Source organism: Epinephelus moara, chromosome 22, assembly GCF_006386435.1.
Source record: "Epinephelus moara isolate mb chromosome 22, YSFRI_EMoa_1.0, whole genome shotgun sequence".
Lineage (NCBI taxonomy): Eukaryota > Metazoa > Chordata > Actinopteri > Perciformes > Serranidae > Epinephelus > Epinephelus moara.
The window spans coordinates 41,101,659-41,116,505 of NC_065527.1; the positions used below are offsets into that span (position 1 = coordinate 41,101,659).

Sequence of the window (14,847 nt, forward strand, 5' to 3'; positions counted from 1 at the left end):
GGGACACTGACTGTCATTACAAGAATTCAGTGGAAATAGGATTGTGTTTATGGGCTGTAATTTAGTATATCATTATCTGTGCATTATTGCCAGACATAGAGATGAATCACTGGCATTTATTTATTTAATGTAGTGCAATTTAATTTAATTTCTGACCAATTTGACACAAATAATTTAAGTGCGTGAATGTTTAAGCACTTATGGTGTCAAGCAGCCACAGTAAACGTCACTTATAAATGAAAGTGACACACTCAGGTGTTTTTGATCCCCACCCCAACTCTGTTGCTGCCATTTTGTCAGTAATCAGAGCTGATATCTTTCCCCCTGTTTGTGCAGCCCTCTTGTATTAATCAGGACCCCCTTCTGTTGCTCATTTTTTCACACCGTCCCCTGAGAGGTTACAAACATGTCTGCTCATGGAAAGTCTGAATCGTAGCTGTCTGGCCCTGAGCCGGAGGTTTAGGCTGCAGGGTGCACAGTCTGAGCTCCAGCGCTGCTGAGGCTGAGGGAGATGGAGGCCGGCCACGCTGCCATAAAACTTGCTGACTTGAGAGGTTTGCATGCTTCCCTTTGGCTCACAGAGAGAGTCTGGAAGAGGTGGCCAAAGCCATACGTTATACTGCACAGTAGTGTGCCGAAGACTTTTGTCAGTGGTGAGGTAACATGAGCAAAACATGTGCATTCTGGAGTCAGATCGGAGCCAAATAGCATTACGAAACGCTTTTTTATGGCGTGTTGTGGCCTTGTTAGATGTCAGAACTGTATAATTGATGAGCAGAGATTTTAGATGATCATAGGAAAAGAATTTGTGAGAAGTATCTGACTGAAGATTCTGTTGAATCTGTCTGATTTTATACAGTAACACTTGCTTCCTTTTCTCAAATATTAGTTATTAGCACGCTATCTTTGTACGAAAAAAATCTGCGGTTTATCAAATAATTCATCGACATCCACATCTGGTATGACTTGTTGCCAGTTAGTTATTAGTGCATTTTTAAATCCAATGAGTGGCCAGAAAAGAAAAAAAAACACTAGTGTAACAATGTAATGAAATGCATCAGCCCTTCAATTAAAAACAGCCTAAAAAGTTCACTTTTTATAGAGATCACTTTTACGTTTACCTTCCAAATTAAAGGTCATAGAGAGCCATTTCCAAAACATAAAATACCCAGCTATTCATGGGAAAGTTTGAGGAATGTCATCTTTGGCTTTGTATACAGTCAGACACCTGCCTTAGAGAGTAGAGTCCAAGTAAAGAAGCAGTAGTAAAATAAAAATAAAAAATCATTCCTTTCCTTTGAGGGCCAAAAATTGGTCATAGTTAATGACACAAAACTGGCAAAAAGGTAATTTAACTACTTGAATCACCACACAAATCTCTCTCTCTGTGAAGAATCTCTGTGTAAAAGTGTGTGAGCAGCAACATGTGTGATGTACTGTATATACATACTGCAGGGTGTCCAGCTGAAGCTAATTTGCAGCCCCTGATCAAGATTTTAAATTCATGTTAAAAAATATACAGTAGATTCAGGATAAAACAACAGAACACGCAAAACAGTGTGTGTGTGTCTCTATTTATTGTTTATGACTGTGTATGCATCGACATATGTGTGCGAGAGTTTGTAGGTGTGTATGCATGTGACACAGGTCATTTATTACAGGATTGTTTTAGTGCATATCTTTATTTTCTAGTTTTCTAGTATAAAAGGGTTTTTTTGCAGAGATGTTTCTCAGAGGTCTTCTCCCTTTTCTATTATTCTTTTTTCTTAAAGCTCACACCATTTCCAAAAAGCTATTGTCCCCAGATATTTTCTTTTTAAATAATACCTGAGCTCAAAAAAAAAAAAAAATTGGCAGAATCAGAGCTGAACTATAGAACCGCTCTGAGGGACTGACTTGCAGTAACCCAGTAGGAGCCTCGTAATGTGGGCCAAGAACATCTCGTGGCTTGTGGCCTGGGCTTGACGTGGCAGTAAGCGGGGGAGGGGGTTCGTGGGTGTTCTGTGCCCCCCCAGCCTTTTTTCTCTCATTGTCTCAACTCCGGTCCCTCAGCTGATTTATTCACAGCGATCAGAGAGATTGTTGAGTATCTCTCCAGCTGATCGGTTCCCCTGCAGTATTGTGTTATTACAGGCGCAGGATCTTGTTGACGCGTTTCGTCCCTTAATGAGGCAAACAGTGCTGTCCTGCTAATTGTTTGGGAGTTCCTCGTTTGTCAGGGGTTTCCTGGTCAGAGAGCTGGGCTGTATCAGTCAGCTCCAGCTGCTGCGGACCTCCATGGGACAGGAAACCAGTTCCTGGATTACTTCATATCAAACCCCACCTTCCTTGTTCTTAAATAACTGTAAAGTGTGAGGCATATTAGTTCACTAACACTGCAGTGCCTTGTGTTAGATTAGTAGCGAAGTACGAGCACAGAGTAACACTGTTACATAATATATATACAGTATATTGCATAGTCATATTTTTAGCCTATATACTGTTTCATAAGAAGCAAGTTGTATTTCCTGTTCTTTTGTTCCCAGCTGTACTTACAGTCTGAAGTTCAGTCTTTACCAGTTATCAAATACATATTTATTCCTTTTACCTGCTGTTTAATAATCCAGATTGTTTTGGTGTGAGTTGCTGTGTGTTGGAGATCTTGCACAGTGATATGGTCGGCGGTTGTAGTTCAGTAGAAAGAAAATAGCTCTTACATGAAACTGCTCAAAACAATCTCTGAGTAACTGGGTCATGATTTCTGGAAAGAGACATTGCTGTTGAGTTTTTCAAATGTAATTTTTGGTGCTTTGAGCTCCACAAGCCGAGTGTCATCTAGATTTGGAGAGAAAGCAGACATCTCTATGGCCGATATCTCAAACACTGTGCTCCCACCAAAACAATCTAGATTAATAGACAGCATTACAGGTAAGAGGAAAAATATGTTTTTGATTTTGGGGTTAACTGTCCGGATACAAACTTTCTATCCTTGTTGGCTCAAAAGCTGCCACTGAACAAACAGTTTGACCACAAGGTCCAATTCGTAGTTGTCCTGGAGTTTTTGATCATATCACAATCATATGAATGATGAAATCCAAACCTCAACGTGAACAAGAAGTTCTTAAAAGAAATATGAAAATTTGAATTTGACAACTGAGCAAACTGCATCCCCTGATGACGGTCATGTGGCATGAAAATAGCCTCCAGAACAGTTACCAAATTGACCTTGTGGTGAGGATATTTTCTTAGCTTTATTTATTTTTTCTTTAATAGTAAATTTAAAAATAAAATTGGATTATACAGTACATTTCAGTGTGCCCAAGGCCACTCAACAGAGTAAGAAAACAAAATAAACAAATAGTTAAACAGAGTGAACAAAACAAGAACAGAAATAGTTATAGTGATGATTGTAGGTAGGTTTTCAGCAGTTTTTTGTAAATGTCCAGAGACGGAGCTTTGCTGATCTCTGCCAGTAGAGTTCCAGACAGTGGAGGCTGCCACACTGAATGCTCTGTCACCAAGGGTGGGTGTGGGGGTGGAGAGGACCAGAGGTACTGGGATGGGGTATAGGGAGTGAAACTTCTCGATGCTCTCTTCAAAGCCAAACTCCACTGACAGAAACAGTAATTTTGCCTCACTGAACACGGGAGCTGCTGGACTGCCGCTGCATTGATCAGTTTGTGTAATTGTGGGACTTTGGTGTGTTAGGATAGTGTTAGTTTGGATTTACCAAAGTCACAATAACACAAACAAACTAAGTGATGGACGCAGCAGTAGACCAGCAGCTCACGTGTTCAGGGCTGTCTGTTTAGGAGGAACTGAGCATACAACTGGATAAATAAGACGTCTGTACCGCATGAGATGTGTGAGTGTTTGTAAACTGATGTTTTGATGGAGGTTCTCTGTTATTAATTGTGGACCCCATGACTGCGAGATGCAAGAAAAACAAAAAATGTTCCACTAATTAAATTAAACACAGAAAAACATCAATGATACGGTCATTTGGGGCTGAAGTATTTTTGAAATTATATTTTTGTACATTAGTAATGATCCGTACAGTAACTGAACATCGTCTCTTTTAAAATCACGTATACTGTAAAAAAAAAGAAAAAAAAAAAAAGAAGTTGTTTTATTTTCTTGATTTTAATCAGAATTCAAGTGACATTTCCTGAATGAACACCCAGAGTCTACCGTCCCACCCAGCTGCTGTAAACTTGTTTGAAGCATCTCCATCACCCGACTCTCTCCTGAACGAATCAATGTGACCGGATGACACATGACACAGATGTCACACTGGTGCTGGGCCTATTTTTAGGACTTCGTTGTAAACACACTTAGAGATCAATAGATTGACTTTTTCTTTCAATTAGATCCTCCACATCAAATGTGACGCCACAATGAAAAGTGGGCCATGGCAACGGACACATAAACAGTAAACGTTGTGATCGTTGTGGCCTCAGTGGGACAAAAGATAAAGTTTTACTACCTGCCCTTCCTTTGTTTTATATCAGAATAAACTGCGAGAGTCTTTTCACCTTTTCATTAACATGTGAAAAATATTCCAACACATATGGTGCACAATGATGCATAAGGAAAAATATCTGAACGCCATAATTCATCCGTGATTTTGATAGCTACCGGACAGGTGATGACATGATGTGGAGCTCTGACAGTGTCTTGATGTGCTAAATTTACAGCCGACATCAGGGCTCGATGTGCGCGTTGAGAAGTCGTTGTAGTAACGTCCCATTGAGGTTTTTGAACTCAAAGATTATATCCTTCCACCTCCAGATGCGCAGAAGGTCAAAGCCAGATCAAATAGAGGAGACGAGGTCAGTCAGTTCAGTCTGGGCCGAGAAGAGCACACATGGCAGCGGAACGACACGCTGTAGGAGGGTGGAGATGAGGTTAGAGTGTTTATTTCTTCTGGTTCAAGAATGTCTTTTTGGTGATATTGGTCATATTCTCACATTCACATGGCTGGCGGCAGCATTCTGTCCTTGTGATGAGCTATGTTAGAAAGCATCTTGCATTACCGTATAAACATAAGTATTAATCATTAACCATCTCATCAGATTTCATTCCCTCCACTGTGCTCTAACAGATGGGTGTATCCATTTTCCATGATGTATAATACACGGCTAAAATACAGGCCAGCACCAGCGGCTTTGCATTTTTTTAGCACATTACCAGAGAATCACAAACACAAAAAGCAGAAGTTTCTTGGTTGATTTTTCTACCTTCCAAGCCTCCTCTGTTTCAGTATCAACCTGCAAAGAGCTGAAACTTGTTTGAGTGTTTATTCATTATCATTGTTATTGTTATTATTATTATTATTATTATTATTAACTACTTGTCACATTTTTATTAATCAAAGCTCCATTATTTCTGCATGATAAAGTAGCTGTGAGCAGAGAATATTTTAACTAAGAAGTCAAACAAAAGGTAAAAAAAAAAAAAAAAATTCAATAAACGTTATTTCTTTTTTAAAGAACAGTTTTGTTGGGCAGCCTACTCTTAGATATATGAGTGTTCTTGAAAGCATCATTACTGAGTCTTTAATGCCTGCTCACAACAGCATCACCACCTAAAATATTAACTTTAACTAAAGAAAAAAAAAAGGCAAAAGTATTCACTCCAAGTTGACTTTGGTACTGTATTGAAAATAAGATAAGATAAACCTTTATTGATCCCCAGTGAGGAAATCTGATTATTGCAGCAGCTCAAAGACAGTAATAGTAGAGATAAATAAAGTTAAAAAAAAATAATAACAGGTATATCAAAAACTAAAACAAGAATAAAGATTTTAAAAAAGAGAAAACTTCACATAAAAGCATATGGAGGATTGATTGCTTGAGGATTTAAGTTACAAGACAAAGCAAAGTTATTATAGTTAACCAAAACTAAACAAAAACATTTTACTTAACATAAATTATATATCTATCTATCTATATATATATATATATAGCCTATATATACGCACACATATATATCTATATATATATATATATATATATATGTACACACATATGTAGAGGAGTGGAGTTTTGTGATTCAGAAGTGTCGTGCAGTGTGTACTGTGTGTCTTGAAAATGTTGTTTGCCAAACATCAAGTGTTAAATGCCATTTTGAAACCATACACAAAAACGACACATTGATTAAATGGGAGAAAACAGAGCGCAGCACGATATTTAGTATTACACTTCATGAAGTGTGGATGTGAATGATATACCACGTTTGGTAATCATCGGAAGACATACCACCAAAATTAGCGTGTGTATGTGGGAAAACACATGGGAAAACCAGCTAAAAATATACTCCTTTCTCATTGCCAGTAGACTAGAGCGAACGTGAACACGGCGCAGATGAGTATGCCTTTCTGTGTGTGTGTGTTTGTGTGTGTGTGTTGTTGTTCTTTTGTTTGTTTTTTTGGTGTGTCACGTTCAATGTCAAGGACAGGCTCGAAAACAGGTTATTAAACAGCAGAAAGCAGCATGGGGGCCTGTAAAAACTTAATTGTGATTACTTCTTTTCAAATATCTCTTATTTATTTAATCTGTCTTTCAAACTCAGTGCAGACTAATTTGGATCGATGTTTGAGTGTGGCCTGGACGAGAGGGATGTTATTTTGTGGTGGCAGATCATTGCATCTCACCAGTTAAGGGGCTAAAATTAGCACGTTCACCTGGGTGTTGTGTTTCCATCAATGCCGATCTGAGCTGGAGCCAGTAAATCCCCGTGATTACTGCAGAGCCATTTGACCTGAGTGTGAACACCGATTCCTATTACATTAAAAAGCCAGATGTTAGCGAGTGTTAGCGGGTTATTTGTGCAGTGGAAAAGGGGCTACACTGTGATTTGTCTTTAAGGGAGGAGCTCTGATGCGTAAAACCAATGCCTCAAACAATAAAAGAGCATTTTGAGGCGCAATGGATTGACATTATATTGATATGGCACACTGATTGACAGAAAATTAAAAAATGGTACTCCATTTTTAAAAAAAAAAGGTTGCTAACACTTTCTGTTATGAAGTTGTGGTCTCCTAACCCAACACACTGTAATCAGGATTATTTGCTCAGAAGACTCTGTCCAGAACCACAGGAGATATTAAACATTGTGTAATATTAGTGGAGTACTCCTTTAAGAATAATCTTTTGAACATGGATGATGAGTTTATCCTTTTTTGGCCCTGTGCTAAATCAAGAGGAAATGATTTAAAGCACCTGAATATAAATGTCACTGCTGTTTTGACGAGTTATCTCCCACACTGCCAAGTTCTCCATGAAGACATCCTGCTGTGAATCTCACCCTGTCTTCATAGTCACATAATAGCTTCAGTGTGTTTCTGTCACACACTCCTGTGAGATCTCTGCTGTGCTGCAGTTATCAAATCTCTCAAGAGATCTTCCTGTTGCCGTATTAATAGCAGCCAACCAGCACGCCAAGCGTATGAACTTTATGTCTAGACGAGTGTAACATATCACTCTTGTCTGGGTGATTTGCTGTTTTGCACCCACATTTTTGAGCTATTATGAGTTCCTCCTGACTTATTATTCTACCCTCTTAAAGGTAATGATGACACACTTGTATGTTTTGTGTTTTTTCACCATGGTGGCCTCCTCCACCTCTTGCGAGGCACGTACACCCTGTCATCTTTCTTGTAATAGGAAGCAAGTGATATTTCTGGTAGGAAATGGCTGTGCCAGTGCTGGGTCACTGAGGAAAAGGCTGCTCTGCTGCCTGCGATGAAAATAAACTTTAAAAAAAAAAGTAACTCCATTGTGTGGAGGGGAATCTCAGGTTTCCAAGGCTGCTTTTCCAGCGTCCAGTCAGTCAGAGGGAATTCCTCCCATCAGCCTGCTGGCTCGGTTTCTCGGGGGCCGGATCCAGCGAGGGGTGTTCCCCTTCCCCTCTCACATTTCTCATCCCTGTGAGAGCTGAGAAAAGAGGGCCTGAACCTGAACCTGGAGGCTGATTAGAGAGGGAGGAACTGTGGAGACTATCTCTTCAAAGTAATAAACTAGTTCACAGATAAGAACAGTTAAAGCTAATGAAAAATGAACCCATTCAATCCCCCTTAGTGAGGAGAAAAATGAAAGATTTGTCCTTTTCTCTTGTTATCGGTGCATTGATATCTACGTATTTTTTTCTGATTTAGCTTCAGTCAGCCTCACTTACTCCTGGATCTCCCCCCCACCCCCCTCCGTCAGCCAAAGAACACAGCTGATGAAAACAGATAAACAAGTGCACCTGGATCCTTAAGAGACAGCAGGAGGTTGCATCATCTCTCTTGATAAAAAAGGTCTGGGGATCTCAGATATAAAGTGATTCTATTAGCTTCGCTCAGAGGAAATAACAGCTTCTTCAGAGCTCAGAGGACTTATATTCACAGTGGCTGGAACTTTAAAGCTGTACTAAAATATATTTGATAATAACAATGGAAGAAATAACTATGTGTGATGTAAAAAGGGTCACTTGTAATGATGAACCCACAGTGACTTACAACCAAGCGGCAATATGAAGTGCTAAAACTGCAGTACCTCAAATGGCCACTTGAGCCTGGCTCCAGAGGCCAGTCAGTCCCTATAGACCCCCATGTTAAAATGCCCAACTTTACAGCAGAAATAACCATGTATACAGCCAGGTACATATAAACGTTTTGGTCTCTATAACTGATCTCCCTCTTCATTACAACCAAATGGGGGGTTAATTTTTATATAACTCATCCATTTACATTTTATTAAGGCTTAAAGTTATGCATAATTGAGGGCAGGCAGCGTCGAATGGCTGTCTGCTGATAGTGTCCTCAGCTTCTCAGTCAGATTTTTGGCAAGAGCCAAAATCATGGCTGTATAAAGAGAACTGGATGGCGTTGGAGGAGGGCCCTTGTCAGTGGTGCATGAAGCCGAAAAAGATCAACTTCCTGGGTATAAAATTACCAGGCTCATCCACATTGTGTTGCCCATAGAGCAAGTGCATTAGAGGCTGTTGCTAGCTGAGAAGCTAACTTCCAGTCTAGCGCACTGCTAACTTGAATGGGGATGAAATGATTTGATCATGCCGCTCTTCTAGACTTCAGAAGTGCCATCGGACCAAATGGATCAAATCCTGATCCTGGCTTGTGACGCTCCAAAAATGTATCCACTGATTTACAGACGTTCATTCATTCATTCATTTTCCATAACCGCTTATCCTGGTAGGGGTCGTGGGGGGGCTGAAGCCCATCCCAGCTGACACTCAGTGAGTGACTACCTACCCTGACATCACCAGACTATCACAGGGCTGACACATAGAGACAGACAACCATTCATGCTCACATTCACACCTACGGGCAATTTAGAGTCACCAATGAATCTGACTTGCATGTCTTTGGACTGTGGGAGGAAGCTGGAGAACCTGCGGTAACCCACGATTTACAGACGTCCCTTTCACAGTTTAATTCTATGTAGAAAAAGTCTTTTTGGACCAATGGCTTCACGTGATGAACCCAGAAGTTGCAATTCCACGGTTTTGCCACTGTGTCTCATTGGCTCCAAAGCAATCTTCCCAGGGGTTTGGCAAAAACTCAAGGCTCCAAAATGGGAGTCCACAAATCAATGAAAGATGTCATTGTGGCTTTGTCTGCTATTTTTTATATAGTTTATGCTTATTGCCTATTGTCAATTCATTAATATTGTTTTAGATGTTAAAGTGGAAATAGACACATTTTCATCTTCTCTCCCCCCAGCATTTTCCATTGGTATTATTTTTGGTGCCACTGTTGCAAAGACAACCATAATCCTTTCTGTTTTCCTCAGAGCCTTGCAACTACCAACAGCACAGGACACATTGCATTTTGTTTTCCACAGTTACTTCTGTCACTCTGCCGTCCGCCATGTCTGCTACTGGAAATAGTAACTGCAAAGAACTTACATTGAGTCTCTCTGGTAGTTTTGGATAGCTGCTGATAGCTGACGGGGAAAGCAAAAGCACTGTCCTCTTCCTGTTTCGGTTGTGTAGATCAGGCCTTAATTTTCCTGGGAGATGGTACGCAGTGGCAGACGGAATTGCAGAGTGAAAGGGAGGTTTATAGGAAACAGACCGAAACACAGAAGGTGTCCTTATTTTATAGTCAATCAACTTCATGATGATAAGTTAAAGCAAAAACTGTGTCTATTTCCACTTAAAATAAACATTAAATATTTGTAACTAAATAAACATCAATCAAAGATTGAGTTTGGAAAAAAAATGTGTTCATATTAGATCCTATCAGTAGCAAAATGCGAATGAGAAAATAAGTTTTCAGGGCCTTTAACATTACGCTGTACAGTACATGTACACACTCAGCATGGTGACTTTACTCTATTTGGAGGTCATAAATACTGACCGTCCTCTTCTCTCTTTTTTTTCCTTTTGCAGTCAATGAGATCATCAGGAACGACCTGTCGAGCATCTCCGTCCACAGCCACGCGTAGTTTCCCGTCACCAACAAAACTGACACGGGACACAGAAAAAAAAAAGGGAAACACCAAACAAAAGATGGACATTGTGCTTTTCATGCTTGGACTACAGCGTGCAGGAAGAAGCAGCAAAACAAAATGCAAAAAGAACAAATGTAAATGTATTGTCCAGATGACCAGGGTCCAACGTGTGCCTTGTTTTTCATATATATAATGCCTTTACACAGAAATTATCCAAGGAATAAATCACATGACTGACTTTTTTAAAGACATGTAAATTGAGTATGTAGCAACCAAACCTGCCACCCCACAACAAAGTATGCTTTTAGAGGACCAAAATATGTTTTATATGTCTTTTTTTGCTGCAGTTTGTAAATGATCCAGTGCCTATGAGTTATGATATTTGTATATACAGTATCTGTAGTGCTTCAGTTTGCGTATCTGACTTTACAGAGAGACAATTTAAAAGAGAAGTGCCTTTTTGACTGGAAACAGAAAAATGTGGCCTGAGTTTGGCTTCACAGGTTCAACTTCAACAGATGAAAGATTTTATAAAGTAAGATAATGTAACTTTTGCTGAATAGAGGCTACAAATGGTAATAATGGGGTAATGTTAAATGAGGCAAGGCAAACAGTAGCATGATTAGAGAATTGTGATTAGCCCCCCAAAAGCTACTGTTCAGTGAGGCTGTAGCAACAAAACCCCTGGGTGTGTTGAACTGATGAAGGGTTTGTTTAATTTCTCATGAACTTCATCAACTTTTTTTAATTTGTAAAAGGAAGAATGTGTTACTTCTCTTAAAAGCTGCATTTAAATCATATTTAGTCAGCATTTGTTTGGACAAATAAAGGTTAATAAAATCGAATACATTTTCTGTATTCACAAACAACAATAAGCACTTAACCACTAAACCTGTGGTATTACTTATATTATATTCCATTAAAGGGGCAGTTCACCACAAAATCAAAAATGCACATTTTTCCTCTCACCTGTAGAGCTATTCATCAGTCTAGATTGTTTTGCTTGAGTGATAGCGATAATGGCCGTAGAGATGTCTGCCTTCTCTCCAGTATAATGAAACTACATGGCACTCGGCTTGTGGTGCTCAAAGTGCCAAAAAAAAATACATCTGAAAAACTCAACAGAAATGTCTCTTTTTAGAAATCATGACCTTGTTACTCAAGATAATCCACAGACCTTGTTGTGAGCAGTTTCATGTAGGAACTATTTTCTTTCTACTGGAGTACACCAGCCAACTGCACCGCACAGAAGGAAGCATGCATCTACTCATGGATGAGAGACTCATGCTTGTTACAGCATGAAATATAAACATTAATGGCATCCTTCTTGGCTGAGCTGTAACGCTGGCTAGCTCAGCAATATATCCTCACACAATGATATGTATGATATTCTACAAATTAGAGCCCCACGAACAACGTTACGTACCTAAAGTAATGTTACATAGTCAGTGTTAAGTTAAGAGGTTAGGCGTAGGAAAAGAAACACATTGACAACATACCTTGAAATGACTCAAAGTTCACACAGTTTTGAACACCAGTCTCCTGGTAGGAAAGGTTCTGGTTTGTTACCCAGCCTGTGCCCCAGCCTGCCTCTTTAAAGGAGTGCTCTTCTGTTCTGATCACAGAAAGAAAATAGTTCCTGCATGAAACTGCTCACAACAAGGTCTGTGGATTATCTTGAGTAACCGTGTCATGATTTCTGGAAAGAGACATTGCTGTTGAGTTTTTCAAATGTATTTTTTTGGCACTTTGAGCACCACAAGCTGAGTGCCATCTAGTTCCATTATACCAGAGAGAAGGCAGACATCTCTAAGGCTGATAACTCCAACACTCAGCAACTCACACCAAAACAATCTACACGGATAAATAGCACAACAGGTAAGAGAAAAAATACGTGTTTTTGGTTTGGTTTGAACTGACCCTTTAAGACAACAATTTATTGTCACTTGAATTAACAACAAGTTACCCAAACCTCATCTAGAGGTCATATGTCTTCATGCACTCATACAGTACAAATAACTGTGTAGTCACAGAATAACGAGTCAGTTTGTGTCATTTCTGCATCGAAACTTGAAATCAACATGAACTTTGGAGTAAACTGTTGGCTACAGTCATTTCTATCAAAGACGAAATCATCTCAGTTTTGACAAAGCTTGACTTTTCTCTGGAAGCTACTATATGCAACATGCCGGTCGTCTCTCACAGAATGTAACTGTCTCTAATCCAAAGAATACATAACAAAAGTGAACAGCAATACAAATATATAAAGTCGTTGATGTTTGTTTTTCTATTTTCATATTTATTCTCTTAGCATGTGCTCTGTTTAGTCATGTTCATCATACAGCCTCTCTGACATGGTTACCTACATACTGTGGTTTATCTACTCATTAGTTTGCGCTCTTATAGTAAAACTGAATGGGCTTACACACTTTGTTCTCATGTTTTTATATGTATTTATGAGTCTTAATCCTTGTAACCGAAGCCATACTAAAATGTTTACCAAGGAGGTTATTGTTGCTCTACAACTCATAATTCTGCTTTGTGATCTATTTTGTGTATTTGTCAATAAATAAGCCTTCATCTCTTGGATCTGAGTGACCTGTTCATACTGTAGAGAGGACATGAAATCAGTCATCATATTATGAAAGAGAGGAAGATGCCTTAAGAGTAGATTCATGTTAACAACAGCATTGATAAATTCTAGGCCAGTTACCAGATTCAAGTTAAATTGTTCACAGGAAAAGTGAAGAACTTGGGTTTTATTTGTTTCAAATGTCCAATAAGTACCGGTAAGGGACTGTTCTTTACTTATCAGAGGAGGGGGTGGCTTTTTTTTTTGTTTTGTTTTTTTTGTTTGTTTTTTATATTGAGCCTTAGCCTGGTGAAACCATCCTAATCTCGCAAGCTCATATTCTATTTCGCTCCGCAGATCAGTCTGGCCATGCAATCAGAATAGGAGGGACAAGGAGCGGAGTGAATGCATTTCGTAAACAACCAACATGGCTACTGATTTTGAAACTGCGATGGTAAATGTGTTGAACGAACTGAAATGTACATTTTCTTTAAAAGCAGAACAAACGGCTGCACTGAAAGCTTTATTGGAAAAAAAAGGATGTGTTTGCCATCTTGGATGTGGATGTGTTTACCAACTGGCTCCGTTGATCGGGAAAAAGATGGGACTCAGTGAAAACCCAGTGGCTATTGTTGGTTCTCGGCTAGTTGCTCTCATGGAGGAGCAGGTCAGGGAAGCGACCAAGGTGGGAATCACAGCCATGCAACCCGGAGTCCACAGTGAGGAGGAAATCCGCAAAGATGGCAACACTCTTTCCCAGACATCATCACAGCTCATCTCTGCTGCAGCTTGCTGGTCTGTTTACAGTGGCGTTGTGCTAGCCTACGTCACACGTTTCGTTTACTCTGATTGGTTTTCCGTCTTTCCAATTGCATGAAGGGGCACTTTGAGTGACAGCCGTTGATACCGCCCCTCGGGAATAGAGGAAATGTACAGTCCGTGTCCAGACCCATTCTGTTTTGTGGATTGGGTCTGGAACGCCAGGCTAATTGAGCCTACCCGTAGCTACAAATATTTTTCTTTGGGCCTCCCTAAGTGACTGGCAGAAAATGCATGAGCCTCCCCCTAGCATAAATTAGTAATTAGATTTTTAAAGTTAACCCTTTGATGTTTTAAAGTTAAAAGTTGTTTTTTTCACTCTTGCTGTGCATGCCGGTTAGTCAGGACAAACGATTTATTTTGGGCCAATAAAATGAAATGAAGGAATGAATGAAATTTTAAGTGAGATGTAGAAAAAAGTGATTTTGATGAAATATCACTATGTTAAGCTAAGTTTTAGTTATATTTTGTTTACCGATTGAGGCATTCGTCACAAATGACGTGCCCAACGACCCTCAGAACTTTGAAAATCTAATGATAATTCCTGTTTTTACAGTTTCTGGCTATGATAAATGGTGTAATTTTGCAGATTTTAAAAAAAATGCCTTCCAAACTTGCCTGCAGGCTCTAAGCCAAAATAAAAAAAAGTCCCCCCCAGCGCTTAAAAAATTATTTGACATGCTCCCCCCCAACAAGAAATGAACAGTCCCTAGGCTGCTGGAAAAACAAGCTTCTTTCACAGTAACTGATTTTTTACTTTTTTATTTTGTAAGTGTGGTGCTGTAGTGGCTTTAACCCAAAAATAAACCTCACATCCATTAAACCTACAACCATCACTCACACAAACTAATCTTACTCTTCCCTGCATCCACAGAGACCACACTCTCACTGGAGATCCATCAGTGTTTGATTACTGCTAAAAAACATTATTGCACATAATACTTTATGATTGATAACACCAGTTAGAATAGATTCCGCATCCACAACCTAACATCTTCTGTTTCACAAGGTTTTTAT

General features: G+C 39.4%; 1 protein-coding gene across 2 annotated transcripts in view; it reads left to right on the plus strand.

Annotated features, from left to right (window-relative positions):
- Nucleotides 1-11,472, plus strand: part of nfatc1 (nuclear factor of activated T cells 1) — a 54,179-nt gene extending 42,707 nt beyond the window's left edge. Inside the window, exons 10-11 of one of the 2 annotated variants that reach the window (XM_050034405.1) lie at nucleotides 4,771-4,886; nucleotides 10,378-11,472. In XM_050034405.1, the coding sequence (XP_049890362.1) occupies nucleotides 4,771-4,871 (101 nt within the window). In that variant the 3' untranslated portion in view covers nucleotides 4,872-4,886; nucleotides 10,378-11,472. The remainder of the gene's footprint in view (nucleotides 1-4,770; nucleotides 4,887-10,377) is intronic. The other variant, XM_050034406.1, reaches the window with a different exon arrangement.
- Nucleotides 11,473-14,847: the final 3,375 nt, after the last annotated feature.